We start from the raw sequence: 22,795 nt of genomic DNA, 5'->3' as shown, positions 1-22,795 counted from the left end.
TGGAGACTTGCAGGAGAAAACAACCAACAAAAAACAAAAGCAAAACAAAATTGTTGAAGAAGAAAATGAAGATTACTTCTCATTCATTTCATCTTTCAAGAGTGACATATGTTACAATAAAAATGACAGTTACCTAATGTATAACTGCTCCCATAAATGCTTGACTAAAGCTTAGCTAAAATTACAAACAAAATGTAGCTGACATACTAGCTATCACATTCAAATCTTGACCAAATCCTACTAACTTGAAGTACATTACAAAAACGAAATCAAGTTATAAATGAACAAAAGTGGCTGCTATATTGGTTTGACTTCCATGTTGCTTCCACGCTGGTCTGATGTTGCATTGCAGGCCAAAGTTTAACACTCCTCCTTGGACTGTATGCAACAAACTCCAATGTTTCTTCTTAAAATATCCAACCTAGTAGCGACCAGAGACTTGGTTAAAATATCAGCAAACTGATTTTCTGAGCTGCAATGAACCAGATTTACTTTCTTCAATTGCTCAGCCTCTCGAACAAAATGAAATTTAATCTTCAAATGTTTAGTTTTGCCATGAAAAACAAGAATTTTAGCTATGGCAACTGCTGACTGATTATTAACCCTGATCTCAGTAGCTTGAATATATTCATTCAAATCACACAGCAACTTTCTAAGCCAAATTGTTTGATTAACAGCTGCATTAGCTGCAATGTACTCTGCTTCAGCTGTCAATTGAGCAACAATTTGTTGCTTCTCTGAGCTGCAACAAAAGACACCTGAGCCAAGAGTAAAGAAATAGCCAGAAGTGCTCTTCATATCATTGATGGACCCTACCCAATCACTATCAGAATATCCTGTCAGCTTGAGCTTTTTTCCCTTCTCAAACTTTACTCCAAAATTCAAAGTCCCCTTCACATATCTGAGAACTCTCTTAGCTGCTTTGAAATGAACAACATCACAGCAATGCATAAACCTAGATAGTAAGCTAACATCATACATGATATTAGGCCTAGTAGCTGTTAAGTAAAGCAAAAAACCTACCAAGCTTCGATACTCCTTCTCATCAACTCTTTCATGAATGATATTGCTTGTTAATTTCTCACCTTGAGCAACTGGTGTGCTGACAGTTTTGCAATTGGACATACAAAACTTTTTTAAAATCTTCAATGCAAAAGCTTGCTAACTTATAAAGATGGCTTGGTCAGTTTGAATCACTTCCATGCTAAGAAAATATGTCATTTCTCCCAAGTCAGTCATCTCAAAAATATTCTACATTTGTATTTTGAACTCATCAATCAGCTCTCCCTTGCTTCCAGTTACAAGTAAGTCATCCACATAAAGTGAGACAATCAGAAGAGTTTCATGTTCTGACTTCTTTATAAAAAGTGTAGGTTCACTAACACTTTTCTCGAATCTCAGCCTAGACACATGAAAAACACATTTATGTTTTTTTAGTGTTCCAAACAGTATTCAAATGCAGGGATGCACAATTGATTATGAGACAACCATTTTTTTAGACAGTATTCCATGGCTATGTTCAATTATGATTCTTGGATTAGGACTCTTCCAAAAGACGTCGATTTCCTAGCTGTATATACGTATGACTTGTGTGTTGATGCTTATGTTGGCACACATGAAACTACAAGTTGAATAACACATCTTGTATTATGTTGGCTAGACTCAACTTCATTTTTGTCTGCTGCGCTCTTCCTCTTTATTGCTGAGAAAAATCAGCAATATTTCAGAGTAGTTCCAATGGCAGGCAAAATTACAAGGTCCCTTAGTATTAGTATTTGTGCATGGTTATATCAAGATTAACAACCAACTGAAATGAAGAAAATAAAATAAAAAAGAGCATAAGTTTAACAAATGCATATATGTAGGAGAGCTTGTATAAGAAAACTTATTGTTAGTCACAAGAACCATCAGAAATGCTTCACTACTTGATTCAAAAGTTAATTCAGAAAGGCCAAAACTCAAAGAGATAAATGGCATGAAAAAATCAAGTAAAGTAACTAGTAATTCACTTGTTATCGTGTTGAAGACAAGAACATAATTTTGCCTGACAAACTAGTAGTCATATTACATAAGGGGGAAACTATAGTGATAGACATTATGGATACAACTGAATCATTTTTCAAACATCCATCAAAGACAAAACATCAAAAGAACCAACACCTATCAACCTTTCTTCATATAGAGCACGACATTAAATGTTCGGCTTTAAACTCTCTTACTATGGCATTTATATCACATAAAACTAACATACTATCAATTGCAATTATATTTGATCACTACATCTTTGCCTCATCTGCATTCTGAGAAAATTTTATAATACTAAAACTTAACCTTCTCAAATTAAGGCATCAAAATGTTGAAGTCATCAAGTTTCGGACATTGGATGAGGCCAGCATTCCTTCAATTTCAAATCAGTTCAGCAAACAAGCACTTTAATCTACCAAAACTCCACTACATCATCAAATACGGAAATAGCTCACATATTAAAATACAGACATCACAATTTCACTGCAGAAACAAATAATGCTATTCATAATTTATCCCCTAAGAAACTTAGCCACCATGAGAAAGTTAGCCACCATGGAACATTCTATTTATGAACAGATCAAAAGATCACACGCCAAAAAAAAAATTAAGCAAACGACATTAAGCGTTAAGTGAGAGTACAATTCTCATCAAAATTGAAATAATATACTGCTAATTACATGATAGCCATCATTTTCAAAAGAGAATTTTTGAACTCACTGGAGATCTCACAACAATTGCTTCAACTTCTTGATCGGCGACGGTTCCACGACTCTTACTGGATGAAAATCTGTGATAATCATCGAGATGAGCAAACCGCGGCTTTGTACGTATTGGCTGAACAACTGGAGGAACCGTCGAAGCTGGCGCTGTTGAAGCCGTAGGAGGAGGTTGATACAGCAGCGTGGGGCCATCAGAGGCTCGAGCACCGCCGGATAAATGTGGAGGGAAGCATTTTATAGATAATTACAAGTTAATGAGCTAATTTCATTTGTTTTTACATTTTTCAATTGTTCAATTTCATCTCGAAATTACGATTCAAATACATATATAAGGGTGAAAGTACCTGTATTACAGGGACTGCATCAAATTAATCCTGATCAATTTAGTATACATACTATTAAAAATAATTAAATAAGGTGAAATTATAACAGAGTTAATATTTATTATATAAAATATATATTAAAAATTGTTAACTCTGTTAATGTTAATTTTATTGCAATTTAACTTTATTTAGTTGTTTTTAAGAGTACACAAACAAATTTGATCTATTTAGTAACAGAGAAATTAATTTAATTAGGGTACAATTCAAATAAGGACTTTTTAAGTACTTTAACCATTATATAAGCTAAAATAGTATTTAAAAAATTTACTCAATAGACTTCTACATAATTTGGTTAGGGTACAATTCAGATTTTTTTCCTTAATGCTGACCCTATTTCATTATTCATTTAATATTAAAAATTAATATTTTAGTAATATTTATATATTTTTATAATTAAATATAAATAACATTTTTTAATTAATGAATAGTAAATCAAGTTGTATTAAGTTGGCCCAAAGTAAATAATAATAATATAATAAATCTTATCCAATAATAACCTTCAATCTGAGCAAATTGAACGTGCTACATTACTTTTGAACAACTGTATCAATCAAGCAAGTAATTATATTTTAATTGTGTCAAATAATAAAATTTATTTTTCAATTTATATCTAAATAAGTTTTTATCTTTTTATTTGTGTTTAGATAGGTCTATGACTTTCATTGGATGGACAATTCAATCAACTCTAGTGAAATTAAAAATAGCAACAGTGGTGGGATTAGTTGTTGTAACAGTGAGCTTGAATACCATAGTGATGTGATTAAAATTAGTGTTGGATACCTGTTTGGATTCGATAACAGTTGTAGTAGTGAGGTGAGATTAAAAATGGGTAGAAACACCTTTTCTGTTCCTCTCAAATTCAATATTATGTAAATTGGCCCCTCTTAAAAAATAAGTAATTTAATTCCTATCAATTTCGGAAGTGAACTAAGGACAATTAATCACAATGTTAATATTTTTTTATCACTCGTACATAAATTTGATTTGTATAATAACAAATTGAGCCCATACATAATGTGTAAATGTTGCAAGCTAATTTTGTTAAACTAGAACCAAATTGACAAAATGTGTAAATATTGTGGTCTAAATTTGTTAAATCAAAACCAAATTGATAGAATATGTAAACTTTGAGTGACCAAGAAAAGAATAGACAATGGGTTTGTGGTTAGCCACCATTTATGCACATGATATAAAGTTGTGTTTAGTACCAGTAAGTGTTTCTACATAGGTCCAGTGACATTGCATCTGAAAATTTGTTATTTCACTTTACATGGAGCTTATGTAAAGCTTGATCCATCTTGGAGCTTACATATAGATGATTTGTTTCATGGATGATGTGTGGATTTAAAGGAGTACATATGTTTTTAGTGAGGCATTATTATTGAGTGTCATTGTTATACACCTTTTGAGTGTTAATTTTCAATAATTGCATAGCTAAAATGAATTGGGAGAGAGTTTACTTCATTGTACAAAGGTGAAGTCACACCAAATGTTTGAGGGGTTGGGCATAAATCATTTCTTTGTACTGTAAAGAATATAGTGGATTTATCTTTGAACAAGGCACTGCAAACGTAAGATAAGTTTCGAACTCCGTAAACATTTTAATTGTGTTCTTTAGTTTTACTTATGTATGTGTCCACTTAGGAAAAAAACATTTTTTTCTCTTTCGATGTTTCAAATAGCGTTCCATCACAAGAAAGCACAACTAATTATCAAGCAATTTTGTGTACCTTATGTAGACTATCATTTAATGAAAGGGTACGCAAGAACCATTAAGCAATTTCAAGATAGAGTTGTACTAACCTGAAGACATTGCTAGATTGAGTAATGAATCCCATATCTTCATCTTATGATTGGTTGAATGCTGAGCTTAGCTCCATTTGATTATCAAATATTGAGGATATGAGAATGTGGAAGCCCTGCAGCAATTGCGACCCTTTTTAGGTTGTTACAAAACAACTCTACCTATATCCAATGTCTTCTTTTTATCTTCCACTAATTTTAGTTTCTATATTAAAGAAGAAAATTTTGGGTAAAATTAATATTTACACACATTTAATTTTGGTCTTGTGAGGTATTTTCAATTTTTTGATACAATATAATTTAGAACTCACACACTGAATACACATCCACCTTAACTATAACATAGGCAAAGCTTACAAATCTATCTCATGACTTTGGAGATGGGATGAATACATTTGGCTAATGAATCATAGGGCAAAGTTGACTAGCGCGAGGTTTGTAGGAAAATGCACTTACAGTATAAGCTGCTCAGTTGCGAACAAGCATGACCAAAGATAATTGTGACTTTCATTGAAGCATACAATATTCTTTTAAACAAGTTCTAACAAAGTAGAATAACATATTCAATGTATGAAAATAATTAGAAATAAGATTCTATTAACATTTTAGATGCTTCAAAATTTAGATTTATTAAATAAACAATATTAAACAAACAAGAAACTAAATTCACATATTGATGTTGTCCTTGTTAAGGTTTTTAAAACCAGATTGGTTGTCCAACCAATCATATCAAATGATTTCCGGTCGAATTTATTTGTCCAATTCAATTGAATTAATTTAATTTAATTTAATTTCAGATTTTTAGATATGAAATTTATATTATAATAATTGACTTTTGGAATTTTTTATAGATGTTTATATTATATATATTAATTTATCTAAAATGTTTTCAAATTTAACTAATCATAATTAGACACGTGTCATGTATTAATAGAAATTGTTAACTCTGATCTTAATTTTCCTTATTTATTCACCTTTGAAATGAATACATGGTCTCCTTTAATCTGTTTTCCTTAGAGAGGGACTAATTTGTTGACTTGCAAAAAGTACAGGGACTTTAAGGGGCATTTACACCAAAAAAGAGTTTGCATTGGTTGTCAAAGTTTACAGTATAAATTACCAAATAAAAGACATTTAAAGGTGTCTAAATTAATAAAGAAAGACCATCCCTCAAACCTTGTCTAATTTTTTTTCCCAAGAAGACAATAATATGTTAGCTCTGACATATACTATATAATAAGCTAATGATACCCATGAAATTTGTTTACATCTATTGGTTTTATTCATTTTTAATTCTGAAAATTCCTTCAGTTTTGACTGTTGTGCAATTGGGTTTGCTTTTTTCTTTTTAATTAAAAATATATAAAATTTTCTATAAAAGATTTATACTTTTCTGTATTGGCATTTATAATTTGCAGGTTCATTGTTGCTACACAGAGAAAATTGATGGGCTATAATCCTCCTTGGAGATCTACATTTCCATAGCTCGCTAAGAAACACCCTGCCATTGCCCGAGTTCTTTCTTTCTTTTTTTAATTTTTTCATTCATCTCTATTGAGTGCCATTGTTATGCACCATCTAAATGTTGAGCGTTGGTTTTCAGTTGCATAGCTAAAATTAGTTGGGAGAGAGTCTACATATGTGCAGATATAAGGCTGGTGATGGTGTGCATTTTAATGAAAAAATTAAATTACTTTTGCAGAAGGTTTTGAGGTGTAAACAGTAATGGGAATGTGAATTTTTTACTATTACAGATGATGCCCAATGTTTGGCCCTTTCTTAAACTTGCACTGGTAAAGCATAGACAGTGGCTCTGTGGTTGGCCACCACTCATGCACAGAATATGAAATTACGTTTAGTAAGAGTAAGTATTTTTACATTAGGACATTGCTCAGTCTAAATGACATAAATTTTAACATAATGTGTATTGGCATTTATTATTTACAGGTTCATTGTTACTATACAGAGAAAATTGATGGGCTAGAATCCACATTGGAAACCTTGATATCCTTAGCTCGTTAAGAAACACCCTGCCATTACCTAAATTCTTCCTTTCTTTCTTTCGAGGATTGCAATGTCTCGTGGCATTGAGATTCCAAAAGAAATGCTTGTGTAAAAGAGCTTGTGAGTGATGTGTGATTAACTATTATTGAGTGCCACCTTTCGGGTGTTGATTTTCACTTGCATAGTCAAAATGAGTTGGGAAGGAGTTTACTTAATTGTACAAAGGCGAGGTTGCAACAGATATTTGAGGGGTTGGGCATAAATCATTTCTTTCAACCGTAAAGTATATAATGAATTCATTTCTAAATAAGGTCCCGCAGATGCAGGACAAGTTCCGAACTGTGTAAACAACTTGAATGTGTGAGTAATTTTTGTCATGTTCATTGCCCAATAACATGAGTCATAGTTTGAAATTTCTTTTGAACTCTTTCACTCAAGAGTAGTCGGATAAAATCTTCGTCCAAAGTGGAGGCATCGAAAGCTTTTCCTAAGCTCTCTTCAAAATTAAGTGATAAACTCTTGAGGGTGCCTCTCTCTTCAATGGTAACTCTTCGGATAAAATCTTCGTCAAAAATTGAGGCATCGAAAGCTTTTCCTAAGCTCTCTCCAAAATTAAGTGATAAAATCTTGAGGGTGCCTCTCTCTTCAGTACAAGGACAGCCAAAAAACGCTAATTCTTGGTTTGTGTGTTGTTTCGTGCACTAACAAGCTTATAAAATTTATTTATTTATATATATTGTGTTTTAATTATTTTTTAGTACTGTCTTGTTGAGATTAAAATGACTAAATCTATCAAGAGTAGTTGGAAGATTGTAATTCACATTGAAGATTTCCATCTTGGAGATCTTAAATAAAAACCCATAACTCTACCTACATCGATTGTTTTGTTTATGTTCCATTAACATTAGAACAAAGAGTCTGGGAAGATGTTCTTAAAAGAAAATCTGGTAAACATGGACTATTTCGACAGTGGGAACCGGTTGTGACACTGTAATGGATCCATATGTTGTGCCTGTTGTTGGGGTAGTATTGCTTGCCCATTTTTAAGTATAGAATAAAAATTGTATGGTTGAAAAGAATAAATTTACACATTAATATATATATATTTAGTAGATTATTTTTTAAACTCTACAAGTAGAGTTAAAGTGATAAATGATGATAAGTGTTTTATAGACACGGTGATTTTTTTTTAAGGGAAGTAGACACCAAAGCATGATCACATGGTGGGAATGATTTCATGCCTTTTATTTTATCTTTTAACAAAAACGATGAGCCTTTTCAGAAATTTGTACTAAACTTCGTGACGTATTATTAAAACATTTAGAGAAATTTAAAAACATTTAGAAAACATTAACTTGAGAAAACATTTAGAAAAAAACAATCACCAACCTTAAAAAATCTTGCATATTATTAAAGAAAGCGCTACTTGAGAAATTTGAATAGCTAAAATATCATAAATTAAGTTCCAAAATTGGTCAAAGTCTGTTAATTGCTGCCATAGTTGGATTGTTTTGCTTTGAAATTTTTGTTTATGATTGTCGACTTGATGCAAATATATAATTTTACTTATTGAAGTCAAATAAAAAATTTAGATTAACATTTTAGATGTTACAAAATTTAGATTTAATTTTTTTTTCATAGCACGAGTTAAATTGTAGTTTGATTTTTTTAACCCTTTTACTTGATTATAACTTTAACATCTATAAGTGTTGAAATATATTACTTTTTCTTTTTTCTTTTTTTGTATTTCTTTCTTTCTCATATATATATATTATAAATTCTCTGATGGCATTGCTTCAATAGAAGGAACTCTTAGAAGCTTGAGAAAATTAGTGAAAGCTTACCCTTATATATTTATAGACGAAAATATGATTATCTCCGTCAAGATTGTCAAAACCAGATCAGTGGTTGAACCAATCATATCAATTGATTTTTGGTCCAATTTGTTTGTTCAATTCAATTGAATTAATTTAATTTAATTTAGAGTTTTAGATATGAAAGCTTTATATTAAAATATCTGAATTTTGGAATTTTTTTTATAAATTCTTTATATTATACATATTGATTTATTTAAAGCGCTTTCAAATTTAATAGTTAGACACGTAGCATGTATTAGTAAAAATAGTTAACATTGATCTTAATTGTCCTTATTTATTCACCTTTAGAAGAGTACATAGTCTCCATTATTCTGTTTTCTTTAGAGAGGAACTAATTTGTTGACTTCCAAAAAGTCCAGGGACTTTAAGGGGCATTTACACACACAAAAAAAAGTTTGCATTTTAGTAATTACCAAATAAAAGACATTTAAAGGTGTCTGAATTTACGAAGAAAGGCAGTAATGTATTAGCGCTGAGACAAGCTAATGATACCCATGAAATTTGTTTACGTCTATCAGTTTTATTCATTTCTAATAAAGAAATTAAGAAATTGGATATATTTATTATTAGGTAGAAAGCATTTATTATATGGGCATAAAAATTTGTCCAAGCTCAGCTCGAAATAAAATTGTTAAGCCGAGCCCGAGTCGGCCCGGCCCATATTAATTTTTTTAGCTTATTTTATTAAATTAAAATTTAAAAATGTAATAAATAAAATACATTTAAAAATATAAAAATAAATATTAAAACAAGAAATAAATAAAAAATAATACTAAAATAATTTTTAAAACAATACACAAATTAAAAATATAACAAAAAGTGGTTATATTAAAATTGAAAATAAAATGTAAATATGATTAAATATATATATTTAGTATATAATTCGGGCCGGACTAGGATAAAAAAGTTTTAATCGAGGCCCGGCCCGTTTTCTAAACGGGCCTCATTTTTTACCCAAGTCCATATTTTGGGCCTATATTTTTACCCGAACCTCTCATTTTTCGGGCCGGGTTGGGTAGTCCGACTCATGCACACCTCTATTTTAGATTTACTGGGTTTAGTAAAAGGATAATTTTTTTAAATATATGTATGCATTGTAGAACCATGAAGATATATAAATAATAATACTATGGTAATATATATATCATCAACGGTTACCAATGATCCATATAAACCTTTAAAATAGCTTTATACATCATGTTACGATAATATTTAATCTCAAGCACATGATGATAATAATATTCACAAATGAAAATATAATTGTAGTGATAAAATATAGACACCCAGGGGCGAAGTTAGAACAAATTTTTAGGGGGGCCGAATGAAATTTTAATTTTTTATAGTTTATATATTTATAATTTTTAAAGGATTAAATAGAATTTTTATAATTTTAAGGGGGGTCAAAGTAAAATTTTACCTTTACTAATTTAAAATTTTAAAAAAAATTCAAAGACCTAAACATAAATTTTCCAATTTAGGGGGTGCCAGGGACAATGCCAGCCCTGTATTTGCCACTGTAGACACCATTGTAATTGTCACCAAAAAGTTAAATTAGCAAAGATCAAGCATATGATGGCAGTGATTCTAATGCATCGTCTTTTTTTTTTAGTATAAAAAATAAAGTTTAAATTGAAAATTGCGCACAACTTGTGATTCTTTATTTATTGCATCATGTGCTATGTTCATTATCAAGACAATTTTTACTTATAAATAAAGAGCAACATCATGAGATTTTTATTTAATTATTTCTTAATGAGTGGGTGCTGAGACCCTATGTGTACGTATGTATGTATGCATTAACACATGCCTTTCATCTTCTTCCAATCCTCCTCTTTCACTAATCAAACAATTTTTGTCTTGATTTCAGTGTGAACCAACAATGGCCGAAGCAATTGCTTTCGACATTGCCGCAGAGCTCATTATTAAGTTGAGCTCTCGTGCTCTCTCTCAAGTTGGGCTCTGGTGGTATCTAGAACATGATCTCGACGACCTCAAACACACTGTCTATCAAATCAAAGCTGTGCTTCTTGACGCAGAAGAGAAATCGATGACTGACAATCTCGTCAAAGTTTGGCTTGAAGACCTGAAAGATGTACTTTATGATGCCGATGACTTGCTCGATGATTTCTCTACTGAAGCTTTGCGGAAAGATCTATTGGGTGGGAACAAGCTGACGAAAGAGGTACGCCTTTTCTTCTCAACCTCAAACCAATTTGCTTACAGTCTCAAAATGGGTCGAAAAATTAAGGCCATTAAGGCGAGATTAGCTTCAATTCAAAGCGAGGCCAACACTTTTCGCTTCATTCCGCGTGATCGCCCAGCGGAAATCTCTTTCATGACTAAAAAGAGGCAGCAAACGCACTCTTTTGAGCGTGAAGATGAAATAATAGGGAGGGATGATGATAAAGCAGCTCTTCTAAAACTCGTGTTAGAGTTTCAAAGTGAAGAGAATGTTTATGTCATTCCAATTGTGGGGTTTGGAGGGTTAGGGAAGACTGCTTTGGTCCAACTTGTCTATAACGATGAAATGGTCAAAAATCATTTTGAGTTAACGATGTTTGCTTGTGTTTCAGATGATTTTGATGTGAAAGTTATTGTAGCAAACATTATCAAATCTGTGACTAATCAAGCACCTGATCAAAATCTTGAAATGGATCAATTGCAAAAACAACTTCGAGATAAAATTGATGGGAAAAAATATTTGCTTGTTTTGGATGACATTTGGAATGAGGACCCAGAAACATGGTCTAGGATAAAGAAGTTATTGATAGGTGGGGCTAAAGGAAGTAGGATAATAGTAACTACTCGATCTCTAAAGGTAGTGGAGATTATTAATAAATGTGAATCCCATGTTTTGAAATTGAAAGGCTTGTCTGATGATGATGCTTGGTCTTTGTTCAAAAAGATAGCATTTGAGCAAGGATATGCAGACTCGACAAATTCAGCCTTTGTGGAAGTAGGGAAACAGATTTCGAAAAAGTGTGGTGGGGTTCCCTTAGCAATAAGAACGATAGCTGGTACATTATCTTTGAAGAAAACTGCAAATGAGTGGTATTCTTTCAAAGAAAATGAACTTGCTAAAATATCTCAAATTGAAGGAGAAATTCTACCTACACTTAAATTGAGTTATGATCATCTCCCGTCCCATTTGAAGCATTGCTTTGCTTATTGCCGACTGTATCCAAAAGATTATAAAATTGAAGTACAAGCGCTTGTTCAATTTTGGATTGCACAAGGTTTCATAAAGCAATTGAATCAAAGTCAATCTCTGGAGGAGATCGGGTTTGGGTATTTTAAAGATTTAGTTGAAAGAAGTTTCTTCCAGGAAGTAGGAGAAAGATATTCGTGGGAAGGACTAACATGTAAAATGCATGATTTAATGCATGATCTAGCTGAATCAGTAGCAGGGATGGAGAGTAGTATTGTAGATTCTGTTGAAAGCTGGACTGCAATGCAACATGGAGCCAGAAGCAAGCTACTATCGAGACCAGCAGCTATCGAGCTCAACTCATTTTGCTTGGTGTGCACGAATGGTTTTCAGACCAAATGAAGCAACTGATATTGCTGTTTTGTTTTGATGTAACTTAGTTCAGTTTAATTGTAACTAGCTTTAATAGTTAGTTGGATTAAGTTTGTGATTGGATTGATGATGTAAAAGCTGATATGTCAGCTTATTTTGTATTTGACTCAAGCATGTATTAGTTTAGTCTAAGTGGGAGTAGTTATGTCATTAGGTATCTGTCAAATGAACCAAAAATTTGTAGCTCTTTTATATATTCAAATCTTGAATGAAAAATGTAATGTTCAGTTACAACTTTGCTGAGTATTCATTTTTGATCAATTTTTGCTTTGCTTTTCTCTTTCTTTGCTTCGATTCTTCTTGCTTCAGTCTTGCAAACACTGTGTTGCAACTTTGTTTGATGTTTGCTGCTGCCATTGTTCCAACAAATGGTATCATGAGCCCGAGTCTTTGAGGGGCCTTTGTATGCAATCTATTGTGTTCGAATCAAAACCAACAGCAAGTTCAAAATTTGGTAAGATTGAAGCACTTAAAATCAGTTTAACAGAATGAGTTTCACTCCACCACCTCACCAGTGTTCACTGGAGAAAACTATCACATTTGGATAGTTAAAATGAAGACTTATCTCCAGGCACATGATCTTTGGAGTGTGATTGAGAATGATGCTGAACCACCTCCATTGAGAGCCAATCCCACCATTGCACAGATGAGGCAGCATGCTGATGAGCGAGCCAAGAAGCATAAGGCTATGGCCTGCTTGCAAAATGGAGTCTCTGATGTGATATTTACTCGCATCATGGCCTGTGACTCACCAAAGCAGGCTTGGGAGAAGCTGAAGGAGGAGTTCATGGGGACTGATAAGACAAGGCAACAGCAAGTGATCAACCTCAGGAGAGACTTTGAAAATTTGAGGATGAAGGAGTCTGAGACCATCAAGCAGTACTCAGACAGGATAATGGCCATTGTCAACAGCATTAGGCTCCTGGGAGTGGACTTCACAGAGAGCAGAGTTGTTGAAAAGGTTATTACAACTCTCCCTGAGAAATTTGAGTCTAAAATCTCTTCACTTGAGGACTCGAGGGACTTATCAGCCATTTCATTGTCTGAGCTGATAAACTCCCTGTATGCACTTGAGCAAAGGAGGGCAAATAGGCAGGAGGAGAATCCTGAAGCTGCTTTCCAGGCTAAAGCCAGTGAAGGCTCGAGTGTGACTGCAAAAGGCAAGAAGCCTTGGCACAATAGAAGGGTCAAGTCAGGTAGAGATGAAGCAAAAAGGGTGTTCCCACCATGTGTTCATTGCAAGAAGACAACACATTCAGAAAAGTATTGCTGGTTTAGGCCAGATATTCAGTGTAGAAAATGCAAGCAGTTTGGCCATGTGGAGAAGGTATGCAAGGGCAAACCAAGGGAGGCTGCTCTGCAACAAGCTAGACCTGCTGAGGACATTCAAGCTCAGGAGGAGCAAGTGTTCACAGCAACTTGTTTTGTTGGTACAACCAAGGCCAGCAATGATTGGCTACTAGACAGTGGCTGCTCACACCATATGGCAGCAGATGAGAAGCTGTTCAAAGGCCTAGATAGAAGTTTCCACTCGAGGATTAGAATTGGAGATGGTAGGCTGATTGAGGCTAAAGGCAAGGGCAGTGTGTTGATTAGCACTGGTTCAGGTAACAAACTGATCTCAGATGTGTTTTTTGTACCTGACTTAGACCAGAATTTGCTTAGTGTAGGCCAATTAGTTGAAAAGGGCTATACATTGGTTTTTAAGGATGGTTGCTGTATTGTTCAACACATGAATGGTCTGGAGTTAGTCACAGTCTCTATGACTGATAGGTGCTTCATGCTGGATGTTAGACAAATAGAAAGAAAGGCATACACCAGCCTTGTTGAAAGCACTGACTTGTGGCATAGGAGACTAGGCCATGCAAATTTTAGATCCATCGATCTGTTACATAGGATGAATTTGGTTGATGACATTTCAAAAATTGAAGTTAGTGGGAATGTTTGTGAGGTTTGTCAGCTTGGTAAGCAGGCTAGACTGCCTTTTCCTGCTGACAGTGCTTGGAGAGCTTAAAATAAGCTCGAATTGGTGCACTCTGATGTTTGTGGCCCTATGAGAACACCTTCAATCAGTGAGAACAGGTACTTTGCCCTGTTTATAGATGATTTAACAAGGTTGTGCTGGGTCTACTTCTTGAAGCAAAAGTCAGAAGTGTTTGAAGCCTTCTGCAAATTCAAGGCTTATGCTGAAAATCAGTCAGGCTGCAAAATTAGGGCCTTGAGGACTGATAATGGCTCTGAATATGTGTCTGAGAAATTTCAGAAGCTTTGTGACAGTGCTGGGATTCACCATCAGCTCACAACAGTCTATACTCCTCAACAGAATGGAGTCTGTGAGAGAAAGAATAGGACTGTACTGAACATGGCCAGGTGCCTCTTGTTTCAAGGCAAGCTTCCAAGTTAGTTTTGGGCTGAGGCAGTCAACACCTCAGTGTATCTGCTCAACAGACTGCCAACTAGAGCAGTCAAGGATAAGACTCCTTTTGAGGCTTGGCATGGAGTCAAACCTGTGGTAACACACTTAAAAGTGTTTGGCTGTGTATGTTATGCACTTATTCCAGTAGAGAAAAGGACCAAGCTTGAGAGCAGAGCAACTCCAGGAATCTTTGTTAGCTACAGCAGCAACAAGAAGGGCTATAGAGTGTATGATCCTACAGCAAAGAAGGTTTTAGTCAGCAGGGATGTAAAGTTTGATGAGGAAAAGGTGTGGAATTGGAATAGTGTTGAGGCTGACTTGTCTGAATTGGACCAGTTAGACTTGGTTGTTGAACCTGCAGAAGAAGGACTAAGTAATGATGCTGTCGATGATATACCAGTGAGGGGCACCAGAACTTTGGCTGATGTCTATCAAAGGTGCAATGTTGCTGTGATTGAGCCCTCAGACTTTGAGGAGGCTGCTAAGAACAGAAGCTGGATGAAAGCTATGGAAGCTGAGTTGGAAATGATCAACAAAAATCAGACTTGGGAGTTGGTGTGCAGACCAGAACACAAGAGGGTCATAGGAGTTAAATGGGTGTACCGGGCCAAGTACAATGCTGATGGCTCACTGAACAAGCACAAGGCCAGGCTTGTGGTGAAGGGCTACAGTCAACAGTATGGTGTTGACTACCTAGAAACTTTTGCTCCAGTGGCAAGACTGGATATAATTAAGCTGCTGTTTGCTTTAGCAGCTCAGAAGCAATGGAGAGTTCACCAATTGGATGTCAAATCAGCATTCCTGAATGGTTTTCTCAAGGAGGAGATCTTCATCGAGCAACCTGAAGGTTTTGAAGTTGCTAGACATGAAGACAAAGTGTATAAGTTGAGAAAGGCCCTCTATGGCCTGAAACAGGCACCAAGGGCCTGGTATGACAGAGTTGATGCTTACCTGACCAAACTTGGATTTGTAAAGGGCCTTAGTGAGCCTACTCTATATGTTAAAAGGTCAGAACATGAAACCTTGCTGATTGTTTCCTTGTATGTGGATGATTTGCTTGTGACAGGGAGCAAAATTGAGCTCATTGATCAGTTCAAGGTCCAAATGCAGCAAGTGTTTGAGATGACAGATTTGGGGATCATGACTTACTTCCTTGGCATGGAAGTACACCAGTCTGATCGAGGTATCTTCATCAGCCAACACTCATTTGCTTTGAAGATCCTAGACAAATTTTGCATGCATAACTGTAAAGCAGTCAGCACACTTGTGGCTCAAGGAGAAAAGCTGACTAGCAATGGTGATCAGCAGAGGGTTGATGAGAGGCACTATCGAAGCCTAGTTGGTTGTCTGTTGTATCTAACAGCAACCAGGCCAGACATCATGTTTGGTGTCAGCCTGTTATCGAGATTTATGCATTGTTGCAATGAGGCACATTTGAAGGCAGCAAAGAGGGTCCTTAGATACATCAAGGGCACTACTAGTTTTGGTGTAATGTTTGAAAGTGGGAACCAACTGAAACTAGAAGGCTACTCTGATAGTGACTGGGCAGGATCTCTCGATGACATGAAGAGTACCTCTGGATACTTCTTCACACTTGGATCGGGCATGTTTTGCTGGAGTTCAAAGAAGCAACAAACTGTTGCTCAGTCCACAACTGAAGCAGAGTACATTGCTGCAGCAGGAGCAGTCAATCAGGCCATTTGGCTAAGGAAGCTGCTTCATGACCTTAATGAAACTCAAGGTGAAGCAACTGAAATTTGGGTGGATAATCAGTCTGCAGTTGCAATAGCCAAGAACCCTGTGTTCCATGGTAAGACTAAGCATTTTAAAATCAAACTGCACTTTGTTAGAGAGGCTGAACAAGCAAAGGAAGTCAGCCTTGTGCATTGCAGCTCGGGAGCACAATTGGCTGACATAATGACCAAGCCCTTAGGGGCTGCTCGATTTGAATCTTTGAGAAGTGCAATTGGAGTGTGTTGTATACAGTCCAAGGAGGAGTGTTGAAAGCTGGACTGCAATGCAACATGGAGCCAGAAGCAAGCTACTATCGAGACCAGCAGCTATCGAGCTCAACTCATTTTGCTTGGTGTGCACGAATGGTTTTCAGACCAAATGAAGCAACTGATATTGCTGTTTTGTTTTGATGTAACTTAGTTCAGTTTAATTGTAACTAGCTTTAATAGTTAGTTGGATTAAGTTTGTGATTGGATTGATGATGTAAAAGCTGATATGTCAGCTTATTTTGTATTTGACTCAAGCATGTATTAGTTTAGTCTAAGTGGGAGTAGTTATGTCATTAGGTATCTGTCAAATGAACCAAAAATTTGTAGCTCTTTTATATATTCAAATCTTGAATGAAAAATGTAATGTTCAGTTACAACTTTGCTGAGTATTCATTTTTGATCAATTTTTGCTTTGCTTTGCTCTTTCTTTGCTTCGATTCTTCTTGCTTCAGTCTTGCAAACACTGTGTTGCAACTTTGTTTGATGTTTGCTGCTGCCATTGTTCCAACAGATTCAAATAAAATTGCAAGTGATGTTGGTGAAAAATGTCGCCACATATCAATTAAACCTGCATTAATTCCTTTGTTTAAGGGAAAGAAGTTGCGAACCTTGTTACATTTTCAAGATAGAAGAACTAAAGATTTCAGCTATGAAACTTGGGATTTGATAATTGCAAATTGTAGACGCTTGCGTGTATTGAAATTGAATTTTTTAGGTATTCAAAAGATTTCACCCTCCATTTACAAGTTGAAACATTTGAGGTACCTTGATCTTTCTATCAATATGGATCTTGAGCTTCTCTCAAAGAGTATTTGCAAGATTCAGAATTTGCTAGCGCTGAAACTTGATCTGTGTTTTAGGCTTCAAGAATTGCCAAAGAAGATTGAAAAATTGGTGAATCTTACCCATCTTGCGTGTCATGATTGTAATCGCTTAACTCATATGCCATGTGGAATAGGAAAGCTGAGTTCCCTTGAGATGTTAAGCATGTTTGTAGTGGATAAAGATGGGTCCCATAACGGTGCAGATCTAAGTGAATTGAGAGGGCTTAACAACTTAAGGGGACACCTAAGAATAAGAAATTTGGGATTTGTAAAAAATGCAAAAGAGAAGTTTAAGGCTGCTAATTTGAAAGAGAAGCAACATTTGAGATCGTTGGATTTAGAATGGTACGATGATAATGATGATGATGATGATGATGTTGAGGATAAGTCACTTGAAGACCTCCAGCCCCATCCTAATCTCAAGGAGCTCTATATTGAAGGATGGAGGGGTGATGCCAAGTTTCCAAGTTGGCTTTCTTTCCTCACAAATCTCGTCTATATTAGAATACAACGGGGTAATTTCAAACAAATCCCGTCCTTTGCGCAATTTCCTCGTCTTAAAGGGCTGGTGATTTCTAATTTAACTGAGCTGGAGTACATGGATGATAATAGCCCAAAAGGAAGTCAAGGAGAACCACAATCATTCTTCCCATTGCTCAAGTTTCTTTGCCTACGGGATTGCCCAAATATGAAGAGTTGGTGGAGGATGACAAAACTAATCGATGATGATTCCAACGAGGACGACACAACAGTTATGGGAACATCAACCATGGCATTTCCTTGTCTTTCCTCTTTAACAATTTCAAATTGCCCTTTGACTTCAATGCCATTGTATCCTACACTCGATGATGAGCTAAAGTTGGTGAATACCAGTTCAAGGCCGTTAAAGCAGACTATCAAGATGAACATGAATGCTAAGACCCCATCAAGTTCAACCTCTTCTCTTCCTCTGTCCAAATTGAAATCTTTCCATGCAGTCAACATTGAGGAACTGGATACTCACACGCTAGATGAGTGCCTGCAACATCTCACCAGTCTCAAAGATTTAAGAATATGGAATTGCGAGAAGGTTGATTTAGAGGGCATGCAATGGGAAGCCCTTAAGAATCTGTCTCATTTGAATATTCATAAAATTCACAGCTGGTGTCTCTCCCCCTTGGGCTTCAACATCTTGTTCAATTGAAAACATTAGAAATTCGTAATTGCAGTGGATTGAGGTCACTCTTTCCTGTGTTCCAACATCTCACTTCCCCTGAAGAGTTTGAAGTGAAGGACTGGAAGAAGCCGGAGCTATCAGCAGCTGGCTTCCAAATATTCCAAGATTATACAAGCCTACTCTATCTAACAAATCTGCAAAAGCTTCATCTCGTTGATTTGCCCAATTTAACATCGCTTCCGGAGGAGATGCGTTGCCTAACTAATTTGCAAATTTTAGAAATAAAAAGAATTCTTCAGTTGGAGGAAAGATGTCGGAAGGACATTGGCGCTGATTGGCATAAGATTGCTCACATCCCCAACATTCGGTTGTAATCAGGTTGGTCCGTCCTTGTTATTTATTTTTATGACCTTATCTTTTTTTCAAGGAAAATTTGGTAGTTACCTTCTTTCATAATATTTTGCTAATTTGTGCAGTAAGTCATTGAAGAGTAGTTTGGGGAAAGGCATTTGTCAACTTTAATACTTTATATGCATAAAAAGAGGTTAGTGCTTCTTTCATTTCATGGACTTCAATTTAATGGAACTAGTAATTGAATTCCAAAAAATGTTTAAAATAGAGATTGATGTAGAGAGGCCTATGAAGCTTGCAAGCTACCTTTCAAAATGGTTGTACTATATGCTCTGCTTTCTACATTTAAGCACTTACCTATCCTATGTTTATGTTTTCTCTTAATTTTGGTTATTTACTCTACAATTGATCTGCCCAAATATTCCATCAAAATATATGTCCTAAATTTCATTCAAATTTCCAATTGATCTGATAAAGATTATATATATGCCAACTGATTGCTATTGACAGGCTCTTGGAGGCGTTCAAATTCACAATATTCATCTGTTTGGAATTTCAGCCAAATTTGTTTTTGAAGGTCCAAACAGGAAAAAAGGAAATTGCTTTTAGGAATTATTATTGTAATTGTTATACACCATCTGATCTGAGTGTCGTGTGTTGAATTTCACTTGCATACCTAAAATGAGTTAGGAAAGAGTTTACTTCATTGTACAAAGGTGAGGTTGCATCAAGTGTTTGAGGAGTTAAGTTTCAATCTCTTCTTTGTACTATGAAGCTCATAGTGTATTCATATTTAGACTCCTCCAAAAGATGTCGATTTCCTGGCTGTATATACATATGACTTGAGTGTTGATGCTTCTGTTCGCACACATCAAACTACAAGTTGAATAACACACCTTGTAATTTGTTCTTGTAACCCCCCACCTTGTCGGAATCTTGATGTGACGAGATACTGCAATCGTCGAAAGGAAGGAAGAACATGGGCAATGGCAGGGGTGTTTCTTGGTGAGCTAAGGAAATCAAGGTCTCCTAGGAGGATTCTAGCCCATCAATTTCCTCTATATAGTAACAATGAACCTTGAAATTATAAATATCAATATGATAAAATTGATCTCGTATAGACTGAGCAGTGTCCAAATGTAGAAGAATACTAAAACATAACTCCATATTTTGTACACAAATGGTGGCCAAACACAAATCTGTTGAATATGCTTTTTGAGTGCAAGTTTAAGAACGGGCTCGGCATCATCATCATCTTAATAGTAACAAATTCACATTCACATTAGTGTTTACACCTCAAAACCCAATTCGAACTTGATCAAGTGTACTTTCAGAAGTTAACTTGATTCGAGATAAAAATAAACTCGGACTTCTTTACCTAGCAAAAGATGAACATGATTCTCAAACTAAACCCAAGGTTTTTGAAACCAGACTGATAGTCGAGCTGATCAGGCACAGATTCATTGGTCCAACCGGTCCAATTAAAGAAAATATTAAAAAATTCATAAAAATAAATAAAAAAATAAAAATCTGATTCAACCCTAAATTCAACTAGTTTTTCGCCAAGTACAATCATCTGTACCAATTTCCAGGTCAATCGATTCTTTGCCCTTCTTTAAACTGGTATCCTGATCCGATTCAAACAACCTTAATTAAAATTAAAAAACTACTTATGTTCAAGTCCGGCTTTCAATTGGTATTTTCAATACTAGTTCAAAGAAAAAAAAAACCCTTAAACTAGCTAGACTTACAAACCACTCTAAGTCAGACATTAAGGTATTCACATTTGGCTTACTCAATAGCTCAAGCTCGGCTAACCAATAATTAAACTGAATTCCGCTAGCATTAGCAAAACAAAACACGAAAATCTCAACTATAAATATGTCAAGAGATCAAATTCAACCACAAAGTGAAAAAACTTGAAGGAAGCAATAGACCTATAGTCATATGATTATTTAAAGATGCCATGGTCACAACCTCCAATATACAATGGATCGATTTCGTAGAAAGATTATCATCTCGATGCACCAATTCTACACATCTACATTTAGTAAGGCTGCTTTTTCGATTTTGATATGTAAAAAACTAATGACTAATTAAGCAACTCAGATCAAGAAAAGGATGTTGTTAATATGCATATATAACCAGATTTGATAGACCAGAATTACGATGCGGACACTTTTTATTTCCACAACTAAACCTATCCTGTCATCATCAATTAGACTTATTTCCAAACGAACATGTACGGATAAATGGTTTAATATATGTAAAGAAGGGAGTAACGCCTGACTAGGTAAACATCAATGGGACCCATTGTGCTTCTAAGGATTATCCTGTATCTCCTTTGTCGAAAATCAACATCCTGTAATATATAGGAGCAATGCCACAATGCGTTTAAATCATGAAAGTGGAAAATGGTACTAACTGATTAAAGTTCTCTATGCCATCTTACTTCATCAGGATCAGGTACTTCGAGAGTTGTTCCATGTGGAGCTTTAATTGCTATCAGGGTTTCATTCTGCCAAAACCAGGGTGTCTTGAAGATTAGTATCAAATGCAGAATATCATTACAGAAGTGTTAGTTTAGTGGCATGAAATAAACGAACCTGAAAACAAAGTATACCCTCGATGTCCCTCTTGAGTCACAAAAAGCAACCTGAAACAGTGTGAAGATGCGTAAATGTATAATTTTTTTGCAAATAATTAGCAGTTAAACTTCAATTAATTGGATCACAGTGCAAGGCAGACAAGAAAATCTTACTTCTGATTGTTCTCATTCTCACTCAAATCCCTCAACCTTTCTGGCATTTCTCTGCAATATTTTAGAAGCATCAGCTTTCCTAAACAGGTTCAAGATAGTAACAGTTGCCACTTTAACAAGAGAATAAGCCATGCACAACCTTATTTAACCATCGAATCTCCTCTCTCTCATGGAAAGGTTCTCAATTTCCCCCTGCATTAAAGAATGAAATTAAGCTCATATGTAAGAGAAATAGACAGCACAAATAAGTCAATCAGCAGTGATTGAAAACTCTCTTGAAAGTCATTACCAAACATAAAGGAACAGAAAACATTCTAATGAACCATAACAAGAAAATTTGTTGGCTGGATGTCAAAAAAAAGAAAATTGACATTACTTTCACGTACCTGTATTACAGAGACATCGCCATCTGTTTCTCCTGGCTTTGAAGCACCAACACCCCAAGTAAATTTGATTAATCCTCAAATAAGTCTCACATTTTTCAAAGGTTAACCCGAATGACAAACCAAATTAAGACATCAAATTCTTGAAAAATGATTAACATCATCAATAATTACTTCCACTCTATTCTGTTTTTGAACTTCTTTTTGATATGACCAATGCCTTCCAAGACATTTGTTATATCATATATCCTCCTCTTCTGGACCTGTTACAACATTTACAGGGGAAAAGAATAGACAAAAGAACAAAAGAACCCTTTAAGTAAACTTGAACTCTTAAAAGCTTGAAAAAATATGATTAAAAAAAAATCTAATATTGGTCAAGGGTTTTCAAAATCAAATAAGTAGTCGAACCAATCATATTAATTGCTTTCTGGCCCAATTTGTTTGTTTGATTCAATTGAAATAGTTTAATTTATTTTAGGGTTTTTAGATATGAAAATTTTATAT

At 35.0% G+C, this 22,795-nt stretch overlaps 2 protein-coding genes and 1 long non-coding RNA gene across 3 annotated transcripts; 1 reads left to right on the top strand and 2 right to left on the bottom strand.

The window, feature by feature from the left end:
* Window positions 1-50: 50 nt before the first annotated feature.
* On the bottom strand, window positions 51-3,075 carry LOC121209511 (secreted RxLR effector protein 161-like). Its single transcript, XM_041080288.1, has 2 exons — window positions 2,746-3,075; window positions 51-1,402 (listed from the first exon to the last, which is right to left on the bottom strand). Exon 2 carries the CDS (start codon window positions 1,123-1,125, stop codon window positions 361-363), a length of 765 nt encoding a protein of 254 aa, XP_040936222.1. The 5' UTR covers window positions 1,126-1,402; window positions 2,746-3,075; the 3' UTR covers window positions 51-360.
* A 7,618-nt stretch (window positions 3,076-10,693) lies between these two features.
* Window positions 10,694-19,167, top strand: LOC107935744 (putative disease resistance protein RGA3). Its single transcript, XM_041082238.1, has 3 exons — window positions 10,694-12,242; window positions 17,325-18,706; window positions 18,778-19,167. Exons 1-3 carry the CDS (start codon window positions 10,694-10,696, stop codon window positions 19,165-19,167), a joined length of 3,321 nt encoding a protein of 1,106 aa, XP_040938172.1.
* A 550-nt stretch (window positions 19,168-19,717) lies between these two features.
* On the bottom strand, window positions 19,718-22,623 carry LOC121209512 (uncharacterized). The gene is made up of 6 exons (XR_005904634.1): window positions 22,292-22,623; window positions 22,045-22,097; window positions 21,906-21,956; window positions 21,751-21,800; window positions 21,597-21,662; window positions 19,718-21,506 (listed from the first exon to the last, which is right to left on the bottom strand). It is a non-coding gene; the product is annotated as an uncharacterized lncRNA (long non-coding RNA).
* Between the last annotated feature and the right edge of the window lie 172 nt (window positions 22,624-22,795).

This window comes from Gossypium hirsutum, chromosome A11 (assembly GCF_007990345.1).
Source record: "Gossypium hirsutum isolate 1008001.06 chromosome A11, Gossypium_hirsutum_v2.1, whole genome shotgun sequence".
In the NCBI taxonomy this organism is placed as follows: Eukaryota; Viridiplantae; Streptophyta; class Magnoliopsida; order Malvales; family Malvaceae; genus Gossypium; species Gossypium hirsutum.
Note: the sequence above shows the minus strand (reverse complement) of the source record. Positions and strands in the feature narration are given on the sequence as shown.

Coding starts and splice junctions, on each gene's coding strand:
- LOC121209511 (XM_041080288.1), bottom strand. CDS start 1,125: ATGTCCAATTGCAAAACTGTCAGCACACCAGTTGCTCAAGGTGAGAAA.
- LOC107935744 (XM_041082238.1), top strand. CDS start 10,694: ATGGCCGAAGCAATTGCTTTCGACATTGCCGCAGAGCTCATTATTAAG. Junction 12,243..17,324: donor GATGGAGAGTAGTATTGTAG/ATTCTGTTGAAA, acceptor TTGTTCCAACAG/ATTCAAATAAAATTGCAAGT. Junction 18,707..18,777: donor GAATATGGAATTGCGAGAAG/GTTGATTTAGAG, acceptor TAAAATTCACAG/CTGGTGTCTCTCCCCCTTGG.